Genomic DNA, 23477 nt, shown 5'->3' with positions numbered 1-23477 from the left:
TATGGCTCTATTCTGAAACTGATATACATCAAATTAACCCACACTCTATTAACTAGAACCTAGCCACATAGTGCATGCACCTAACTGCCGAAGGGGCAGAGAAATGTAGTCTATGATTGTGTCCAGATAGAAAAGGAACCTGGTTTGATAATCATCTAACAATCTCTGCCACCATTTTGTTTTGGAGGTAGAGACCACAGGACATGGAAATGGACTGGATGAAATTGGTGAGAGAAAGATAGGACTTCTCTCACTAGTGGTGCTTGGTAACCGTGGGGAAAGAAGATCTAGGAGATATGCTCGATTTCTCTCCTTCCTTCAGCCCCATCTGTTGTACTAAAAGAAGGGATGGTGAGTGGAAGGAGACACAAAGATCTTGCCCACAGCAACTGAGCAGAACACAAAGGCAGAGAAGGAGGAAATTATTTCCTCCTATAAAAGTAAAGCTGTTTCTGATGATATAGAGCTTTTTTTTTTTTAAAGAAGGATGTACTCACCTAATTATACCTAATACTTCGTGAGCAGTCACCAGTCTTGGTGGCAGCAGGCAGCAGCTGCCCTTGTCAGTGTTATCAGAACTGAAGATGCTAAGACCAATTATCTTCCTGGTAGATTCTCCCTTCATCTTGTCAGAGGACATGGAAAGACAATGGGCGTAGTGTGCCTTTAACTAAACTCCTCTCAAAAACTTCCACATGAAGAATCAAGCCTGCTTGATGATTTTCCAAATAGGAAATTATGAACTCTTTGAGATCATGTTTTATCAATCTTCATATTCCCACCTAGTATACAGCATAATACTTAACATAAAGTATATCCTCTGTAAACATTTGTGAAGAATTAAATATTTATGTGGAGGTTAAGGTCAAGATTTGTCATATACAGCAAGTGCCCTGGAGAGTTATCCAAAAGCAACCATGTATGCCAGGCAACCTCAGCATAAATTTATGAACTATGGTTTGGCTTTGACTTTGATCGCATTATGACTAATCTCATTTTCCTTGGAAAGATTATTAGTCCTATGTCCCATTTACCTGGTAAGATACACAATACTCAGTTTTCTTAGGTATTTATAAAACCTTAATATTCTGTTCTAGTTATGATTTAGTAGGTATTCTTTAACAGTCTCTTTGTCTTGTCAATCAAATTAATGCCTTTGAATATGTGTATATGAGTCATAACTTTTTTCATTCATTTCACAAATAATACATATGTATTTGGAAAAAATGTATAAAATACAAAACAAAAAACAAAAAGAAGTTAGGAAGTACCCATAACTTCATCATGCAGATATTTGGCATTAGTATGTACATCTTTCTGGACTTTCTTTTCATATATATTTATAACATATCCCTCCTTTATCAAGATAAGATCACTCTGAACTTAATATTTTTGAACCTACTTGAAAAAAATATTTAAAAAGCAAATTTTAAGTGAGCATATTTTAAAGTTGTTTTCAAATATGTGTGCTTGTTTCTTCCAGCTTTATAGATCACGGTCCTTTTTCCTGAAAGCTGGTGTAGTTAAGGCTTATTCTATGGGCCTCAATAGCAAAAATGAGTCAAAGCTTAACTGAAAGTTTTCAGGTCAACAGAAGAAGGGCAGCACAGCAGGGATTCACAACACAGGTAAAATTCAAACCAGGTGATCTCTAAGTTTCCAACACTGAGTTCTGTGATTGTTTCACTAAAAGTCAGGGGAGAGAAAGAGGTAGGGACAAGGAGGCAGAGCTTCAAGACTTACCAGAGGTGTAGGGAACAGTTTGATTGGAATAAATGCATATGGGGGAGTACCAGTAAATAACCTCAGAAGGCAGATCAGAGGCAGGTTTGGGGAACTGTGTTTTGTAAGGAGGTGGGATGGGGAGAGAAGGAAGATATTAAGTACATTAATCATTACCTCCATCTCCTTGTTCTTTTCTTCTTCCCCTTTCTTCTTCTTGTCTTAACTTTTGCATCTGAATGTCCTTAGGCCCCCAACCTTCTGAAGTCATCCTTTGCTTTAATACCCATATGAGATCACTTCTTCCTATAAATCAGGAAAGATCAAGTTATGCTAACAGTAATGAACAACCTCAAAATCTCAATGACTTAAAACAATAACAGTTTATATTTTGTTCATGCTACATAACATCAGGAATCAATCAGGAATCCAGGTGATAAAGCAGCCACCATCTCAAATATTTTCTCCATGCCAAAGGGAAAGAGTTCTGGAACATCAGCAATCAAATGCTGATAACAAATCAGCATTGACTCTGAGATAACAAATAATTTCTGCTCACATCTTATTGGCCAGAAACAATCACGTGATCCCACCAAACACCAGAAAACCAAAGAATTTAATGCTACATGCTGCCAGAAGGTGGAGAAGCAGAAATACTTAGTGGGCATTACTAATGACTATCACACCATGTACCTATGGGAAATCCAACGTCAGTTTCAGTGTCACATTCACTTCCTAAAAGCTTTTTGATATAAAACAATTAAATCTTTCACTTTTCTATATATTTCCCATTGTTCTACATTGCCCCCAACCTGCTCACTGGCCCTGTAAAACTTGGCAGCATTCCACCTGAAGATTTGAAAGCATTTATTGAATGAATGAGTAGAATGTCACGTATTTTATTTCTTTAACTTTGTTCTATGGCATGCATCAGAATTTCTCTCCAATTGTTTTAAATCAGGCTGAAGGGAATGACCTCAATTTCCATTATTGCCTTTATTTCCATACAAGTCCATATGGAGATCTTAGGGTGGATGACGCATTCCTGTAATATAATTTCGTGGTCTTACTGGAAGTGTTCTTAAAGATGTCTTCTATTGACATATTTTGTAATTCACTGAACTCCACCCTTTTCTTTTCCTCTTGCTTTTTCCTTCTCTTTCCAAGATTGCAAAATATAATCAATAAATGATATAATTTATGTTTTAGTTTTCATACTGTGGCCAAAGAATAGAATTTTCCTACAATCCCTTGCTATTCAAATCCAGTCTTTTTAAAGTATAATCAGATATGTATGTGATGTCTTAGAATTTGTTTTTCTTCCCTCCTTTCCTTTTCTCCCCTCTCTACATATCCATCTGACATTTCTCCATACTTTTTCCTCTCGGCCGAGACTGAGTATATCAAAAAAATTTTAATACGCCTCTTCTCATCCTCCAACAGATATTTGAAATTCTACTTTAGAGTCTTTTTTTTTTTAATTTGTGTAATAGTGACATCACTAAACTACTGTGCTGGCCTAGGAGATCTCAAGCTTGATTAGTGCAGTCTTAGCCCAAATCAGGTGTGGAGTTCTCTCCACCATGTTTTTAGGGTATCCAGTAGCTGCTTAGGTATATGGGTACTGGAACATTTTGGAAAAGCAACCAAAACAGGGGCTGCCTCTACAAAAAAAAAGTGTTGCTGGATTTTCTGCCAGTAACTGACAGGCTCAAAAGGAGACACTGCACACCATGATGGACCGATGAAGAGATTGGGGGCAGAGAGGTGTGGCATGGCATTCATCTAAGGAGGTAGAGCAATTTGACTGGTAGTCTTTGGACCTCTTTAAAGGAACTTTTCTAAGTGTATCTTCTCTCAGCTCCCCAGAAACATCTTGGGTAGTATGCACTAAGGGTTGGGCAGGGGATGACTCGTTACCTTAGGCACCAAGGTAAGTTCATAGGCTATACTCCCTTTGCTACTCTTCATCTCCCAGTTGTCTTCCCCTTGATTCCCACCCAATCAAGTTGTGAGAGAGGAAAAGAAATCCTCTACGCTGGATTGGGTTAATCCCTCAAAGCAATCATTAAATTTTTATGTTAAAACAAAGTGTACATTCACACCTTTCCATACTTGGAGCTTCACTAAAATGCAAATAAACAAAGATGGGTATCTGTTGTTAGTTACTTGACCTAAGTAAAGATTCACTTCCAACCCTTTCCTGAGAGTAATGTTTGATAAATGGGAGCCAGAAGAAATTGGGTATTTTGAAGAAATGCAGAAAGGGCACAGCCAAAGAAATATGACCAAAGAATGGGGAAGGCTGTGATGGTTTTGCTGTACCCTTGAACAAGTTAAGTTATATTTACTTCCTAAACCACAAACTTAAAATACTCATATAATTCTACTTTCCAGAGCAATATCATGGTTTGCTCCTTCCAACTAGTTATTCATCCTGTTCTCTCTGCCCATGACTGTGGTCTTCACAGTTACACCCACCTGGTCTAGACTATATCCTCTTTTGCACCAAACTGAAACTCTCTAACCCTGACAGTGAGCTGTGACACAATTCCGTCACTTCTCATTTGCTGCAGGCCCAGAATAGAGATTTTGAACCCTAATAACTTTGTGCATAACTCAGTGAGCATCCAGTAAATTCTGTACCCTCAGCCTACATCTCCACAACCGCTCTTTCGAGGAGAGATGAGATGAGAGTATGCCTTCAGTGTTCGTTGCAAAGATGCCTAAGGGAGTCTAGGCTCACTTCAGACCAGGCGCGTCTAGAAAATTGGTATTTTCTAAGGATTCCAGTATCGCTGGAGGGCCTAAGAAAGCATGAGAAAAATGAATATGAAAGCAAAGGGAAAGCAACGTGGCAGCAAGAGTAGAAACACTAAATAGCAAAGAATGACGTATAAGAAAGAGGCAAATGCTGCCCCAAAATGGCTCTCAATCAACAGGAAATGCTCCTAGTATCAGAGCAGTGGGGATATTACTAGACCCATGGACTCTACACAAAAGGAGTGGAAAGCTTGGATTATTTTAAGGCATGGTGACTCTGCTACTAATAATTATTACCTATCATTTTGATCATCTTCACAGAGTGGTTTGGGGCAGCTAGGGCCGTATTTTTATTAACTTTGACTCTCTACCCACCCACCTTCCTCCCACAACTTCAAGGCATTGTGGCCTCGGGAAATTTGTGTTATAATAAGATGCCCCAAAGCTGCTGGAATGTCCTAAAGCTCTGAAACAGAGCTACTTTTCCGGAAGTTGATGTCTTTACCTGCTGACCACAATAAGCCAGGGACGGTAACAGATCCACCCCAGGACAAACACAAAGGGTAAAGAAATCCTACATCACTGGAGATAGTTTAGGGTTCACCAAACTATGCCCACCTTTGTTTTAAATTTTCTATACAAGCTTGGCAATGTTTAGAGAAGATTAAACTTACTATCGTCAAGTTCAAGGTTAGTGTTTAAGCCCAAACCCCACACTCCATAATTGACTTACTGCAATTAAGACATTCAAGGTTTCTCTTAAAATTCCTACTGAAGTTTTTTGGTTTTGTTTTCATCACTGCTGAATCTGCAACAAGTTACACAAACTTCCTAATAGAAAAGCATCTGTGACAGGCAGAAAAAATGAACCGCTTTCTAAGTAAATGAATTTTAAAATGTAGATCATCATTCTATATCCTTAGTTTTGGTTGCCAATGCAAATGAGTCAGAGGATTTGCTCCAGACACTGAGTTAATTGTGTAACTCTACAGCAAAAAACGCCATTGGAGAGTACTTGCTGACCTCACAGCTGAAAAAAACCATTTAAAAGATGTGGAAACCAGATGTTTCAGTCACATTTCAGCCTCTGCTCTGAGAACTCATCCTGAGCAGCCCCAAACAGGCTATAACTTCTCTACAACTGAGATATGATCATCTTAATTTACTTATTTGTCTTGCTGTGGGAAGAGGCTCACGGATGGGGATTCAAGAACGGAATTTTTCATAACTCCATATGGCTTGGTAAGAAACTTCACTCATGAGCTTCTTATTGGGGATGTTACTTTGAATTCATGCAGAAGTGAATCAAAGCAGTAAATTTTTTTGTTCTGTTCAAGGCTGATGTTTTCAAAGAAAATGCTGAGGAAAAACAGCTATTGGAATGCATATGCCTCTTTTTAAAAAAAAGTGTTCTTGCCTTCTAAATTAAAAATAGTTTTCTTTTTACAAAGTGAGCTATTCAGTAGAAAAATAGAGGGTAATATTTATATTCCATATGAAAATATATTTTAACATTTTCAAAGCAGATCTGACGGTAATAGTAGGGAAAGTTTAGCAAAATAAAAACACCATGTTTTTTTTTTCGATGCATTTGCATTCAGATTTCACAACAGGTAATCAAAACAGAAACATAACAGGTAAACTGGAATATACAATAATTTTATAAGCTTTTGCCCAGGTACTCTGACCTGTAAGGTATATCTTGCTATTTCCAAACATCTTTTGACTAGTTGGATGCAAAACCAGCTTGCAATACAAAAAAAAAAAAAGAAAAAGAAAAAGGCTTGTATTTCTGAATGTAGTCTCACCACTCTGATTTCTTTTGTTTGAACTATCCATATAAATACTTTTCTACCCCTTTTGTCAGACAAGGAAAGTTTCTTTTGTTGTTTTGTTTTGTTAAATGTAAGGAAAGGTATGGGCCTAACTGTGCAAAAAAAAGGCCAGATAGAGAAAACTCAAAATACCCTGTATAGTACTCTAAACAATGCTTTCTCATGACACAAATTAATATGGCTTTATGTTCATTACTATATTTCATAGTGAAAAAATTCTGAATTACTTGAGAAGAAAATTGACAAATTCTTGTATAAAATAGATAAAGAGAAAGCAAAATTAACCTAGATCTTGTCTTTTGGCTTGCTAAGCAGCACATGGACATGGAATATTTTCCCTTTCAGCATGTTTCTCTTTGGTAATAACTGTAGCCATGCGGATTTCATTAAAAAGCTCAATTTGCAATGCACAGCCTTGCCCCTTCTTTCTTCAGCTTGAGCCAGTGAACTAGTTTAATGCTGAACAGTGCAATCCATTTGGCCAAGATGGTGTTTGGGACTTTCTCGAGGAGTGAACAAGTCTCTTTGTTTATTTTCCTTGCACATCATCAAACTTAGGAAATATACACACCTTTGTTAGAAATGGAAAAAACTGCCATAAAGCTAGTAAGAATTAAATCCATATGCAAAAATCTTGAAATGCTGTCAAATTCTCTAATGATCCAGGAATCTGGAGCTGTTGTTTTTTTAAGTGATGCTGTATATTACAAAAATGTGAACCTAGACAATAGAAGTTCTGTCCTAGAGGTAGAGAGGAGCACACCCAAATGTTAATAGTATGCTGCAAATCTGAGGCTCGGGGTAATTGCAAATTGCTTCAATCTGGGACAAATTATTGACCAGTCAGCCTAACACAAATTGTTTACAGTTGGTTAGGTCAATATGGTATTAGAAACTATTTAGAGAGGGAAGAGAGTTGGGTAGGAAGGCAGGAATCTGCTAGCAACTAACACGAACAAGGCATTTTAAACTCTTGGTCTCAGTTCCACGCTAGTAACACGAGAAGGTCAAAGTAGGGGATCCCTAAGATTCATTTGTAACTCTGATATCTTCCAGTTCCTTAAATAGTAATTAATATGCCTTAAATAGTAATTTTTTAATAGTAAGGATAAGACACATCACCTAGTTTACATAGATTATGAAAATCAAAATTGCACAAATAAGCAATGCTTTTCAGCCACTGTATTGAATGCAAAAAAGAAGAAGGACAGGTAACATTATCATGAACTCCTACTAGGATCCAGAGGTTATGTTTGTGGGTTTTAATGGTCTGTTTATTCCAAAAATAGCTATCATTATTCCCATTTGATAGATGGGGAAATTGAGGCTTGGGCAGTAATACACCATGTGTCCACTGAAGAACCAACAGGAGAAACCAGAGCCAACATGCTACTGTCGCCCCTTTGTAACCAAACAAAAAAAATGTATTGGTTAAATAGATATACAGTTTAAATGAAAGACTATGGATGATAAAAATTAATAAATTATTATTTCTTCTGAAAAGTAAAACTGTTAAAATTAGGACTCGGGATGCCTGGGTGGCTCACTTAGTTGGTTGAGCATCTGATTTCAGCTCAAGTCATCTCATGGTTTGTGATTTCGAGCCCCTTGTCATTAGGCTCACTGCCCTCAACATAGAGCCTTCTTCAGATCCTCTGTCCCCCTCTCTTTGTGCCCCTCCCCTGCTAGTGCACCCACATTCTCTCTCTCAAAAATGAATAAACATATATTAAAATAAATAAAAATAATAATAAAATTAGGACACATTGTACAAAGGACCATCTTAGTAGTTTAAAATGCTGAATTGAGGAATACTTTCAAATAAATGTCTGCTTAAAATTGTCAAATATTACAACAAGAGTTCTCAACCTGTTCATAAGGCAAAATAACAGAAGTTTGTTTCTCTTTCAGGAAACATGTATGATATTAATATTATTTAATGAATTGAAAATGATAGCATATTCAAGTTACTATCTTATTATTAGATGAGTTCCAGTCCCAAAAATTTAGGAAATATTACTGGGAGGAAAACTTAAAATTATTTTTCAAAAACCTCTGTCCATTAACTTTTTTTCCTACACACATCATCTTTTGATTAGGGAGTAAAATACCAAGAAAATCTTAGTTTGAGAAACATTTGCAGGCATTAAAATAATTCATACTAATAAAGACCTCATAGTCTATATTCTCAGGGATAGATACAATTTTGACATTTTTGATAATCTCTGTTAGGATACAAAAGTAAGTTCAAAATGTCCCCCTTCTCTACTAAAAGCCCTAGTACTTTTGTACCTCAAAATAAAGGTGCTTCCATTGCCCACTAGTGTCCAAGTTGCTTGGGAACAGGACTTGATCCATTTAGCAAAACTCACAGTATATTCTTAAAATGACCAAACTGGAAACTAGAGAAAGTTTAGTTTATGAGGCTTTACCATATGAAGGACAGACACTTGGGCAGCAGGCAGCTTTCAAACAGGAAGATAACTTTGATATTTCTTGTGTTCACTGCCCTAAGAGCATCGAATTGACTAAGTGATGGGACTTTACCACATAAAATGTAAGAGCAGGATTCCCCTGTACCATATAATATGTAAGAGCAGGATTCCCCTGCAGTCCAGGGAAAAGAAAGCAAGTGCCAAGCCGCTATTCCTATTAAAGTATGGGAGTGTCAGCTTCAGCTTGGGGAAGAGAGTAATCAATGACATTTGTAACACTACTGGATTTGTGTCTTGCTGCATGCTGAGGCATATGTGTTTTCATTAGAAATGATCCTTTATTTTTTAAAGTGTATTTATTTATTTTTGAGAGAGGGAGAAAGCATGCATGGGGGAGGGGCAGAGAGAGAGAGGGAGAGAGAGAATCCCAAACAGGCTCCCACTGTCAGTGCAGAGCTTGGTGCTGGGCTCAGTCTCACAAACGGTGAGATCATGACCTGAGCCTAAATCAAGAATCGGAGGCTTAACGGATTGAGCCACGCAGTGTCCCCATTGGAAATGATCTTAATGGTGGCTGATTGTACAGGTCAGGGTACAAAGACTTAACCATAATCTGATAGCCTACACAGAACTACTAGAGATAATGTTATGACTATTGTCCTGGAAATATTTTCACATTGTTTCTATGGCAAAATGCACTCCAAACTCAAAACAATTTAAACAGTGATCTACTGGAAGACAATTCATTTATGACTTACTCCCTAAAATATGTTGGGAACAACATGTGAACTAAAAAAGACAAACCAGATAAAAGAATGTACCAACTGGTTGTTTGGTGTGCCCAGTTTTTTCTCTGCTGTGTTTGAATATTTTTTTTCCTTAATGCAATATTTATTTGCTTTGGATTCCTTCAAACCTTTCCTCAGTTTTTGATTTGTTTACTAAAGTCTCAATTATATTGCATTAGTCATTTCCCTCACATAGATATTTTGGATTATTCTCTTCCATCATTGTGAACCTACATAATGGATCAATTTTCTTTTCTTTCTTTCTTTCCTTTTTTTTTTTTTTTTTTTTTTTTTTTTGCTTTTACCTCCTTTCCCCCTTATGGTTTACCTTTCTGATTTTTTATTTGATTTAATTTTTTTAACGTTTTATTTATTTTTGAGACAGGGAGAGACAGAACATGAACAGGGGAGGGTCAGAGAGAGAGAGACACAGAATCTGAAATAGGCTCCAGGCTCTGAGCGGTCAGCACAGAGCCCGATGCAGGGCTCGAACCCACGGACCACGAGATCATGACCTGAGCTGAAGTCGGCCGCTTAACCGACTGAGCCACCCAGGCGCCCTTGATTTTTTTATTTGATTTAAAACAAAGCCCGAAAAAGTCAAAACTTTGTCACCTTTTGCTAGTATGGAAATACAATGTTGTATTACAGCTTTCTTTCAGGCTATCAGTTCAGAAACATAATTTAGCTTCAAGTTTCTCTCTCTGTCCTCGAATTTCCCTAAAATTCCCCTCAAATTTTCTTTTTTCCCCAAAGCTTTCTAACAATGAAAACTTAGCCACCCAAGGCCACTGACCCAGGAAACTCTTTGGCAGGAACAATAGCTGATGTAATCTTCTAGATGAGACCACAAAATTTCCTTTGTTCCGCAAGAATGGATCATAGCGTATTCATGGCCTTTTGTGAATTCACAGAACAAGCAGCAGGTGTGTACCACAGAGAAGCGAGGTCTGGCAAATACAAGCTCACCTACGCAGAAGCCAAGGCAGTGTGTGAATATGAAGGTGGCCGTCTCGCCACCTACAAGCAACTAGAGGCAGCCAGAAAAATTGGTAACTGATTTGACAATGATTTTTCTTCTTTTTCACCTTTGGGGGGAAGAGGGGGGCATCCCACTTTTCTGGAATCCCTTCATAAGATTTCTCTCACCAGTACTTCCAATAGTTTCTCTAAGCCCCTGTGACATCTCTACTCTCTGGCTTCTCCCACCTTCTCTCCCTAGAGCCACTGAAAAGTTCTTAGTACTAGCAGCTTATTTGGGGGTCACAAGCCATTATGAGCTAATATAATAAAAGTCAAAGGAAAACAAAGATATCATTATGTCAACATCATTTCTATTCCTCATTAATTTTAATGCCACTTCTATTTATTTTTAATACTATCTTTTCTTAAAGTCCAAGTATGGGTTCCTCAGCTATTTAATGTTACTGTGTTGAGTTTTACAAAGAAATTTGCTTGGTAGAAGAAATATTGAATTTGGTGGCTTTTTTTTTCAAATTTTTTAAAGTTAAGTGGGAGAATACATTTGTACTTTAGGATCAAAAGGAAGATAAAGAGGTTATAATATAACAGGAAAAAGAAACTGAGAAGATGATGTCAGGAAACCTGGTGTAAACCCAGTGACTAACTAATGCTAGTTGCTTCTTAAAAAAAAAAAAAATGCACCTTGATAATTTCTCCTGGACTTATAGGAAAATCCAGAAGCCCACCCCCATTCAGAGCTTTCTTCTCTGTTGAAGAAACTCCTTTGCTGGAAGAAAAATACCTGGCAAAGCTTACGTTATTATTACATATTACTCAGGATAAAAATAAAGGTGTTGTCTCAAGTCCCCAAAGTCTCGCCACCAGATTGCTCAGTCTAGACCCATAAGGCTATGTGTGAAGCAGTAACTGAAAGATGGATACAGAGGCCAGGGCCTTTACTAACTGCCCTGGACTTCTAATAAAACTGCTCTTGGCTGGCAGTGGCAAATATTTAAACAGCCTCCGAAGCTGGGCAAGGAAAACAGGGCTGCGGCTTTGTTCGAAATTTATGAGCATTTTTATCCCTATGCAAATTTGTAAAAATATTAGCAAATGTTAATTGATCCTGGAATAGAAATTAATTATCATTTGAAAAAAATTCTTTTCCAGGATTGATGGGTAATTTCAGAAATTACTTCATGCCCCTAGATAGGTCCTTCGTGAAAAGAAGCCAGCTCTGAACTTGGATTGTTTTCATATCCATGGTATTATGATTTCCAGTCCATCTGCCTCTTTTTTTCTTTAAAAAAAAATTTTTTTTAAGCTTGTTTATTTTGAGAGAGAGACAAAGAGCAAGCAGGGAAGGGGCAGAAAGAGAGGGAGAGGGAATCCCAAGCAGGCTCTGTGCTGTCAGCATGAAGCCCAATGTGGGGTTCAAACTCACAAAACGTGAGATCATGACCAAGAGTCGGATGCTTACGACTGAGCCACCCAGGTGCCCCTGCCTCTTTGTTTTCAAATAAGATGTCATTTTCTAGTACATGTCAGATGTTATATTTTATATGTATTCAAACTTTATTTTATTTTTTAAGAAAACAGTTAAGAAAGAAAAGAAACGAAAAGAAAAGAAAGAAAAAGAAAAAGGAAGGAAGGAAACAATTTTTCTCCTTTTCCATAACTGGATTTGGGCAGTTGAGAAGCGGCTATTTTTATTAAGCTGACCTTCACTCAGCTGAGGAACTTTACCCTTTAGGCCTATAACCTTTTCCTTCTCTTGCAGGATTTCATGTCTGTGCTGCTGGGTGGATGGCCAAGGGCAGAGTTGGATATCCCATTGTGAAACCCGGGCCCAACTGTGGATTTGGAAAAACTGGCATTATTGATTATGGAGTCCGTCTTAATAGGAGTGAAAGATGGGATGCCTATTGCTACAACCCACATGGTTTGTTAAAAATAATAATTTTATACTTCACAAAAACAGTTGACGCGTTAACAACAACAGAGATGTTAAAAAAAAATGGCTCCTTCTCCCAGAGATAAATCAACCTAGCGATGATAATTATTAATAATAACAACCATTCAGGGGCATCTGGGTGGCTCAGTCGGCTATGCGTTTGACTCCGCTCAGGTCATGATCCACATTGGGTTGTCTGCTGTCAATGCAGAGTCTGCTTTGGATCCTCTGTCTCCCCTCTCTCTGCTCCTCCCCCACTTGCACCCTCTCTTTCTCAAAAATAAACATTTAAAAAAATAATAATAACAATTCACAGAATGATTATGCAATGCCAGATACTGACTCATGCTCCTTCCTCATCTACACTGTCACATAATGCAACAATTCTGCAAGAAGCTACTGTTATACCCATTTTAAAAATTAGGAAATTCAAAGTCTAATAACTTACGCCAATTCAGATATCTAATAATTAACAGGTAGCTTGTATCGTGGATTCAGGCCTTTTCTATGCTACATCTTTTTCTATTCCCAATCACAAAGTGGGGGGGGGGGGGGGTTGGGGAACGGGGAGAAGCAGGTTATAAACTTGTCACGGTTAATTAGCTAACACAACAAAGCGATGCTACAAATGTTAACTGTTCAAAATTACCTCTTTGATAGAATGGGGAAAAAAGAGACAAAATAAACTCTTTCCCTAATTTCTTTTTTTTTACTTTTTTTTAAATCCTTATCAATTTTTGAGAGAGAAAGAGAGAGAGAGAGAGAGAGAGAGAGAGAGAGAGAGAAAGAGAAAGAGACAGCATAATCAGGGAAGGGGCAGAGAGAGGGAGACACAGAATCTGAAGCAGGCTCCAGGCTCCGAGCTGTCAGCACAGAGCCTGACGTGGGGCTCAAACTCACAAACCGTGAGATCATGACCGGAGCTGAAGTCTGATGCGTAACTGACTGAGCCACCCAGGCACCCCTTCCCCTAATTTCTTTTTGTGCGTAAATTCTTAAACTACCAAACTAAGCAACTCTTATTCTGTGATTTGTTTTCACAATTATATACTGGATATATTAGTTATTATTATACAGTATATTTTTATTCATATTTTTTCCCATGGTTAACTGTAGCTAGGAAATTTTTAAAGAGAAAATTAATTCAACATAATTACTCTAAAGAGCTATTCTTTATTCATGTTCTTGGAGAAAAAATAGATTGTTCTTTTTGGATATATTTTCCCCAGGACGATACTACGAAGAATTATAACGTGTTACCATCTGTCTCACATTTAGGGTCACAAACACCCTCTGGTGTTGCCTTATTTGGATCTACCTTGTAAGAAAGTCCCTATAGTAAAGTTATAATAAGTTATAGTGAAGTTTTAGCATATTATTATAGAATCTATTATATAATGATATTAACCATTGGAAAATAGTTTCTCATGTTTGTAACTAATCTTTATCTTAAAATAATGTGTATTCTAAGTAGAAAAGAATTTTGCCTAGAGCCATCTATTTCCACTCGACAAAATATGGATAAACACTTACAGTGCATTTATGTAGGACTATAATTTTCAAATCACTTTAGCATACATTAAATCTATTTTATATTTAGTTCTATATTCAGACATTATTAATAGTCCATATACCTTCTTTTCCTTCCCTTTTCCTCTCTTCCTTTTTCTTCAATATATTCATACAAGCAACTTTCTGTTTACTGTTAAGAGTAACTTTTATTTCTAAGTATATTCCCTGATTCTTTCTTTGCTTGATAAACTTTAGGATCTCTGAGCATCTATTCAATCATTTCCATGTGTCAAGATCTAGGGGAGACAAAGAAGTGCCAATTGGAAGTTTCTTACAGTATTTCCTTGCCCTTTTATACAAACGCCACCTTAACTTACAAATTTTTATAAATTGCTTTTGTTTCTCATAGAGGCTGAATCCTTTTTACTCTGGGAATATTTGTACAGAATCCTGAGACACTTGTTCTTACTCAATTCTCAGCTTACTTTTGGATTCGGTGACAGGCTGAGTTTTTAGGATGTGGTGAGCCTGAAGGGGACCTGGGACCACCTGAACTAGCACTGAGGGAAGAACAGTTCACTGAAAAATAATTGGAAGGAAAAAATCATAACCATATCATAAAAATAAAGCAATGATTATCAATTAATCAATAAAATGTAGAGCTGATAGATAGGGCTAAATAGACAAATTGTTCAATATTTGAATTGTTTCCTAATCTAACAGTAGAGACAATAAAGATAGGATGGTAGGGGACAGGGCAAGTCACTCCAAAAGTTGGCACTGTACATGCTTATGTACACATATGAGCTATGTATTATATAATATTTAATATTACAATAAGAACAGCTTACATTTTATGTAACACCCTTAAGTTATCTTCCGTGTTACTATCCTAAGAATAATCCTGTGAAGTAGGTAATCCTGTGAAGTAGGTAAATATAATACATTATATTTACTTTACCAATGAAGAAACTGAAGTATCCAGGGGTCACAGAACTCAGACTGGATCCCTGACCTTCTTTCTTTTGTCATTCCCCTGTCTTTCTAAGATTCTGTTGGGTCCTTGGGGAGATAAGCTTCCTTACCTTCTATGGTATTCAGGATTCTAACCCACTTTTTTTAAATTTTTATTTTTTAACATTTATTTATTTTTGAGACAGGGGGAGACAGAGCATGAACAGGGGAGGGTCAGAGAGAGGGAGACACAGAATATGAAGCAGGCTCCAGGCTCTGAGCTGTCAGCACAGAGCCCGACGTGGGGCTGGAACTCATGGACCGCAAGATCGTGACCTGAGCCAAAGTCAGCCGCCCAACCGACTGAGCCACCCAGGCGCCCCTAACCCATTTTTTTTTTAAATAGTTGTTTTAAAGGATAACATTCTTGGAAAAAGTCTCTAACTGATATAATGAAAGATATCTTCGAATGCTTCTCACAGTCACCACCACCACCACCACCTCTCGTGTAATTTTTGAGTTTCCAGACTGTACTTTTTTTCAGGACACAAGACACTTATTTGATCTGAAATTAAAATTAACCAGGGCCTTTCCATACCTTTCCCTCAAGGTCACACTGTAAAATCACTGGCAGAGGTTGCTGGTCTCATCCAGCATGAGGTTTGTTCTCATCCAGGTTATAAGGATGACAGTAATCCAGAAAATGATAAATTACTTGAAAAAAACAAACATTAATATCTCCATCAAATCCTCAAATATTAGGATCAAGGTGTTAGTTTAAAACCAGTAAAAGGAGTATAGAATGATTGTAAATTATTCTTTTTAACTGAATTACAGTGACCTCCGAGGTCCCTTGTGATCCTGAAATTCTATAATGATTTTCCAAACAGAATTTATTGGACTCATTTTTCTAAATGTTCAAGAGTCTTGAAGACACAGTGTTGACACCACGGGACAAAATCCCAGCCATCTTGATTGGGCTGTTGGTAAAATTGGTATATGTATTCATCAAAATATATACACATGAGACCTGCACATTCTAAGCTGAAAAGATAAAAAGGAAAAAAAGTAAACAAGAGCACAATTAAATTGCTGTTTTTTCTTGCTGTTTTACTTTCTTTAAAAAATTCAGTCTATATTCATTTGAGAAAATTTAGCAATGAATAATGAAAAAATTCATTTATTCTCTAACTACAAGTATACATATTTAATATTTCACTAAAAGCAATAAATAGGCACTAAGAAGTGCATATCAGTTTAAAATAGGGATAATATTTTTTCTAATGCTTTCTTTCTTTCTTTTCTTTCTTTTTTTTTTATCCACTTCAGCAAAAGAGTGTGGTGGTGTCTTTACAGATCCAAAGCGAATTTTTAAATCTCCAGGCTTCCCAAATGAGTATGATGATAACCAGATCTGCTACTGGCACATTAGACTCAAGTATGGTCAGCGTATTCACCTGAGCTTTTTGGACTTTGACCTTGAAGATGACCCAGCTTGCTTGGCTGACTATGTTGAAATATATGACAGTTACGATGATGTCCATGGCTTTGTGGGAAGGTATGTGTTTCCCCATATAAAAAGTTAAAAATACATCCAATATTTTGTTTGATGGTTCTTTCATTTTCTTTACCTGTCCCCACAGTTATTGATTTTCCAGTATTTTTTCTCCCCTGCAACACCATATCCTTTAAAAATTGTGCTTTTTTTTAAGTTTATGTATTTGAGAGAGAGACAGTCAGAGAAAGAGAGGGAACACACACGTGGGCTTGCAAGAGCGGTGGGAGGGGCAGAGACAGAGAGTGAGAGTGAGCGAGAGAATCCCAAGCAGGTTCCGCAGAACCAGATGAGGGGCTCAACTCATGAGCTGTGAGACCATGACCCGAGCAGAAATCCAGAGTCAGACGCTCAACTAACTGAGCCACCCAGGCACCTCAACACCATATCTTTTTTTAGCAAAGATTTTTCTTAGCACGTTAAGCCAGTCAGCTGCTACATGTTCATATTTTTGAAATAGTGATAGCTGCCTTTTGATTACTGTTAAGTAATCAGCAGTAAGAATTAAACAGTCTATCTAAAAAGACCTCAAGATTTAATTAACAACGGAACAAGACACATGAGAACTGAGAAAGTTTCAAGTATTCTAATTTCTATCAACCTCCTAAAAATAATGATAAATTCAGTAATTATCGTCTTTCTTCTGTGTACAAAGCATTGTGTTAAGCATTATGAATGTAAGAATAGGCGAAGTACAGCCCCTTCTCTCGTACAATTTACTTAGAAGTACAATGGAAATATGCTTTAAAATAGCTTTCTTTGCCATAAGAAACACGTGCTCCTTTCCTCAGTATTTCTCCCATGATTTATCAAGGGAGACAATATTTGCTGGGACACAATATTTTTATGTTCCCATCCTAAATCATCAATATAGTTTAAACTTTGAATGTCTCACAAAATATTGCAAATCAAAAAGTATATAATTATATCTTTTATTTATATAGCCCCCACTTCATAATGCATATCTTGGACTATCCATTATCAATAGACTATCAGTGATCAATTTTCTATTATCCATGACAGTAATTTAATGAAAGAAAATGGTAGTGAGGACAATTAAAAATGACAGACTCAGTAGTTTGCTGTGACGTGAAATGTAACTGAAATACAAAGAAAAACCAAGCATTTCTTGCATAAATGAACAACAATTTTTGGAGGGAAATTGTTTTTGTTTTGTTTTGCTCTTTGGCTGACAGACCACTGCAATAGAAAAAATACAAATAGTTTTTAAAAAATAGGTTGAAGAAGATATGAAGCAGGGTTGGGGAAATTAAGAGCTAAGTATTTATTGAAAGAATGGACATCCTACCATGAGAATCAAGATGATATTTTTATTCTAAACCTAGTTTCAGAAATCAATTACAGCCCTAGATACAATCACATACTATTTTTTAAAAGGTTTTCAATAGACTAATTTGCCATTTATTGTATTTATATTATGTGATAAATCCATCCCTTTTATATAATGTGCAAGGGAATTCCTTTCAGGTCATGATTCAGATAAAAATCAATCCCTCTTACAAGGTCCAACATAATTTTCCGCATTTAAATCAGTCTACACTAGAATTCAGAATATTAATACTATCAGCCATATACCTATTCCTCTTTAACTGTGAAGAAAGCTTTATGGGATTAATCAGAAACAAATTAAAAAATTTTCCAAATACATTCAAGTTGTCTACTACACAAATAATTCTGCAAGTACACAGAGTAGAAATGCCACATGTTCTTTTTTTAAGAATCTCAACAGGGGCGCCTGGGTGGCTCAGTCGGTTAAGCATCCGACTTCGGCTCAGGTCACGATCTTGTGGTCTGCGAGTTCAAGCCCCGTGTCGGGCTCTGGGCTGATGGCTCAGAGCCTGGAGCCTGCTTCCGATTCTGTGCCTCCCTCTCTCTCTGCCCCTCCCCCATTCATGCTCTGTCTCAAAAATAAATAAACGTTAAAAAAATTTTTTTTTAAAAAATTAAAAAAAAAAGAATCTCAACACTGTGAGGTTATTTCAAACAGCAAACTTTTTTTTAACTCTTCTCTCTTACAATTTCAAGTTAAAAAAAAACCCAAAACAATAAAAAATATATATAAAATAATAGGAAAGTGAGCCATTACTTAGGAAAAATAAAGCACTCTAATTATAGGTCAGAGCCACTTGCAATAGCTGTGTAATATTCATTCGTGTGACTTCTCTTTTTTTAAAATTCCCTTTCAGATACTGTGGAGATGAGCTTCCAGAAGACATCATTAGTACAGGTAATGGCTCTAAATTGAGGTGTAAGACTATGGTTTGTTTTCCCATAGTGTCACAGAAAATTAAGAACTCAGTAGTTACTACTATTTTCTTTTTAAAGTTGAGAGAACAATTGGGACAGATGTAGCCTGCTAGCTTGTAAAATGCAGACTTTGTCTCTTCTTAAAGCCTTATGCACCTTACACTAAAAATGTGTAGACTCGTTATGTGGAGGAATGCAGTCTGAGATAGTCTTGAATCTGCAAATCCCTGATAACTGCTGTAGGTTATGATTTCCATAAAATGAGGTAATACACCAAAATGTTTCATCAATAAAGGATTGAAAAGTATTCTCAAAAGCATTAAAGCTGTAAAAATACCTTCTGTCAAAAAGAAAAACACCTTCTGTCACTGAAAAAAAGTTTGTGTCATACTAACTGCATTTTGATCTTAGTACAGCATTCCCCACAGTGTTGTAAAGAACACAGTTGTAGGAGATATTTTTAATAGGTGTTGCATGAGAAAAGAACGCTAAGGTCAAGTAAATTTGGGAAACATTGGGTTAAACCAATGTTAAACAAATCTCTTTAATGGAAGATGTCAGAGAGCTTTTAATATGCTAATTATGCAAAGTAAATGTCAAAAGGCGAGCTATGGTAGGCAATGTGTTCCAAATCTTTTTAACTCCTGCAAATTATTTGTGACTTTGTTCCAAGCAATATACCTCAAGTATAGTCGTATATATTTAGTTCAATAAGCAATTCCACTGCCATTGACCCAAACTGCTATTTTCTGGCTGAAAACCTTTAGTTTCTTAGATATTTTTATTTTTTTCTTGTTATTTCCATCCCCAGCACTAGTAGTTGGCATTCTTACTTGTTCTATTTTTCCTCCAAGTTATAAAATTATCACAATGTTTCTGCAACTAAAAACAACAAAATACACTGAATTACAATTTCTAAGTAGTCCTTAAGCTCAGACACCACTAGCTCAATTACTCCCACACCCTAGCCTTGAGGTGCATGAAATTCTCATTTATGCGTCATTATTACAAAAGATGGAACTTCTTATTCAATTCTTGAATGATTAATACTTAAATGTTATTCATTCATTCTCTACGTTACAATTTCCCTGGTCAGGGCAAACTATTAAACTATTTGTTTGTCTCATTCTTTTCTCGAGGTCATATTTTACGTTAACAGAAAGTTAAAAGAAGACATGAGCTGTAGGAGGTAGTTGGGAGAGGAGAATCCTATTCTTAAAAAAGAAAAAAAAAACTAAACAGGGAGAGTCAAATGCCTGAAACTTGACATTTTTCTTGTTTTATCTAAAACAGACTAAACTTACTGCAAATGTAAACAAATCAGTATTTTTCTAGCATAACTGCAAGAAACTGAAAACAACACACAATTTATGATTCAGAGAGAAACAAATGAACGCACAGAAGAGAACAGTGAAACAAAACAGCCAAAGATTTAGCAAAACAGCAAGAGCAGGAAATTGATACCAAATAACAGAAAAACATTTAAAATACATTTGAAGTATAGTCCTATCAGTCAAGTATAATGCTGTTAACATTTGATCTAGTGTTCTGTATTAAAAAAATTTTTTTTTAATGTTCATTTATTTTTGAGACAGAGTTGGGGGGGGGGGTGCAGAGAGAGAGGGAGACACAAAATGTGAAGCAGGCTCTAGGTTCTGAGCTGTCCAGCACAGAGCCCAATGCAGGGTTCAAACTCACAAACCATGAGATTATGACCTGAACCGAAGTCAGAGGCTTAACTGACTGAACCACTCAGGTGCCCCTGACTTGGTTTTCTTCTTAAATATATCCTGGTCCATTCCAGAATATTAATATTAAAAAACAAAAACAGAAAATGAATGAACTAAGAACTAGCCGTAAACTGTATCACTTTAATAAAAGGTATATAAAGTAAGAGTATACCCACTCCCCTCATCTGTCCCCACCCAAGAAAGACATTAGCCATTCTTCCAGGTGTTTTCCTGTATTAAATAAACATTATACACACACACACACCATGGAAGTATTTCCAAGTCACCATATAATATGTAGATCATTCAAATTCATTTTAATAATTGCCCAGTATGTCACTGTATGGGTGTGCCATACATAATTTGTCATGTACCAATATTTAACATCCTACAGATGGTTGTTTCTTTCTTTTTTTTTTTTTTTTTCCTTTCACTATTTAACGTTTCACTGGATATTTTTAAACCTCTACTTTGTGGTGCTGGTTTTTTTTGTTTGTTTGTTTGTTTTGCTTTCTTTTTTTTTTAATTTTTTTTTAACGTTTATTTATTTTTGAGACAGAAAGAGACAGAGCATGAACGGGGGAGGGGCAGAGAGAGAGGGAGACACAGAATCAGAAGCAGGCCCCAGACTCTGAGCCATCAGCCCAGAGACCGACGCGGGGCTCGAACTCACGGACCGTGAGATCGTGACCTCAGCTGAAGTCGGACGCCCAACCGACTGAGCCACCCAGGCGCCCCTTTTGCTTTCTTTTTTAAAGAGATTCCTAGAAGTGAAAATTTGGGGTCACAAGTGATTTCATTTTAAATGTTGATAGACGTTGCCAAGCTGGCACTAGGCCTACAGTTGCCAATTTGTATATCAACTAGTTGAGTAATCTGTAAAATGTGTTCTCTTTGTTTGTTTTTAGTTTAGGCAACTCTTCCAAGTCTGAGAAAAGTGTAGTGGATCAGAGCATGAACTGACCAGTGCAGAGACTGCCTGGGCTCAAACCCGGTTGTGCCACATTAGCTTTGTTGTAGCTTTGGACAACTCAGGCTCTCTATGCCTCAATTTCACCTGTAACATAAAAATTTTAATATCCACCTCATGATGTGGTGGGGAATAAATGAATTAATAGATGAAACACACTTAAAGCTGTGCTTGGCAAACAATTGAATTTATGTGGGTTTTTTTGGAATGAATTCTGGATTTGTGATGTGGATGAAGAAGGCCTTTACCTCCCCAAAAAGAAAAATACACCTATATTTTACTTTATATAATAAATTTTCCCTTTTAGCACATTTTGGTCTTTAATGCAGGCAAAATGTATTTAGGTATTCTGTGTAAAGTAGGGAATTAGTGTTGTGACTTTGTTTCTTACAATGGAAAGCTTGTTGCCCTGACATCACTTCTAAATAATCCATCCATACCTCACTGGTTTAAACTGCCTGCCACTCTCCTGTAATTCAGTGGATGTTCCTTCTATAAAGAATACTTTTGGGGCGCCTGGGTGGCTCAGTCGGTTAAGCTGTCCGACTTCGGCTCAGGTCATGATCTCGCACTCCGTGAGTTCCAGCCCTGAGTCAGGCCCTGTGCTGGCAGCTCAGAGCCTGGAGCCTGCTTCGGATTCTATGTCTCCCTCTCTCTCTGCCCCTCCCCCGCTCATGCTCTGTCTCTCTCACTCTCAAAAATGAATAAATATTTTAAAAAATTAAAAAAAAAAAAGAATACTTTTTAAAACAGAATAAGCAAGATTTCCTGTAGGACAGATTGAAGGGCCAGAGGAGGAAATAGAGAAGTCTCCCACTCTGCTGTACTTGACAATGGAAGGAAGCACAGATTCCACGTCTTCAGAATCCAGCTCTGAATCCTGGGAGTCTGGTTCATGAATTTTTATGTTCTCCTATAAGGATGATGAGTCTTTGGACTGTCAGCCAAATCAAAGTAGAGTAACATCTTTGTTCTTTTGCACTCCCCTGTCTCACCAGGAAATGTCATGACCTTGAAGTTTCTAAGTGACGCTTCGGTGACAGCGGGAGGTTTCCAAATCAAGTATGCTGCTGTGGATCCTCTATCCAAATCCAGTCAAGGAAAAAACACAAGTGCTGCTTCTACTGGAAATAAAAACTTTTTAGCTGGGAGATTTAGCCATTTATAAAACAAATAAGGACACTCAAGTGTTGATGTTTGTATCTTTTGGAACCCCTTTGATCTCACTTTTATATTATTAGTGGTAGCATTTATTTATTATTTTTCTAAATGTGAAAGGCAACAACTGATAATTTGGGGAAAATTGGAAAATACAGAAATTTTAAATGAAAACATAAAATATCTTATAATCCCACTGCATAAAAATAATAAATATTAACATTTGTATATTTTTCTTTTAGTTATTTTTCAATTTGTGGTATATGTATATATGTATCTATATGTATTTGTATTTGTATTTGAAATTTTGGAATCCTGCTCCATGTACAGTTTTAATATTTTGGTTTTTTTAAACTTGAACTTTATGGCTTAAGCATTTTCCCATATCGTTGATTATTCTGCAATAACATAATTTTGAACAGCTGTAAAATAATCTGTGGTATGATTATTCCATACTTTATTTAAGCCTATCTGCTTTGTGGGAATTTTAAGTTGCTTTCATAAATATTGCTGCAATAAATATCATTGAACATGTGTATTTATACAGCTCTCTAATTATTGGGGATAGGGTCCTAGAAGTAGAATTACTGGCTCAGATATTAATTAAAATAGGATTTTCTTCAAGTCCCTGGCTGGTTCAGTTGGTAGAGCATATATGACTCATGATCTTGGGGTTGTGAGTTCGAGCCCCATGCTGAGGGTGGAATTTACTTTAAAAAAATAAAATAAAATAAATGTACAGCTTTAAAAAAATAGAATTTTCTTTTTTATGGGCAAAAGTGACATATCATTATGGTTTCAACTTGCAGTGAGATTGATGGTTGGTTTATATATTTTTGATCAATTTTTTTTAATTTTTCATGTCTTTCA

The 23477-nt window shown here is 36.6% G+C and overlaps 1 protein-coding gene across 1 annotated transcript; it reads left to right on the top strand.

Moving 5' to 3' along the window:
• The first annotated feature begins 5551 nt into the window (after positions 1-5551).
• Positions 5552-23141, top strand: TNFAIP6 (TNF alpha induced protein 6). The gene is made up of 6 exons (XM_019456000.2): positions 5552-5727; positions 10458-10595; positions 12287-12448; positions 16256-16484; positions 18689-18729; positions 22448-23141. The coding sequence occupies exons 1-6, from the start codon at positions 5634-5636 to the stop codon at positions 22615-22617; spliced, it is 834 nt and encodes a 277-aa protein (XP_019311545.1). The 5' UTR covers positions 5552-5633; the 3' UTR covers positions 22618-23141.
• The last annotated feature ends 336 nt before the right edge of the window (positions 23142-23477 follow it).

This window comes from Panthera pardus, unplaced genomic scaffold, assembly GCF_024362965.1.
Source record: "Panthera pardus isolate Hobbes unplaced genomic scaffold, ASM2436296v1 HiC_scaffold_10, whole genome shotgun sequence".
NCBI classification, from domain to species: domain Eukaryota; kingdom Metazoa; phylum Chordata; class Mammalia; order Carnivora; family Felidae; genus Panthera; species Panthera pardus.
Note: the sequence above shows the minus strand (reverse complement) of the source record. Positions and strands in the feature narration are given on the sequence as shown.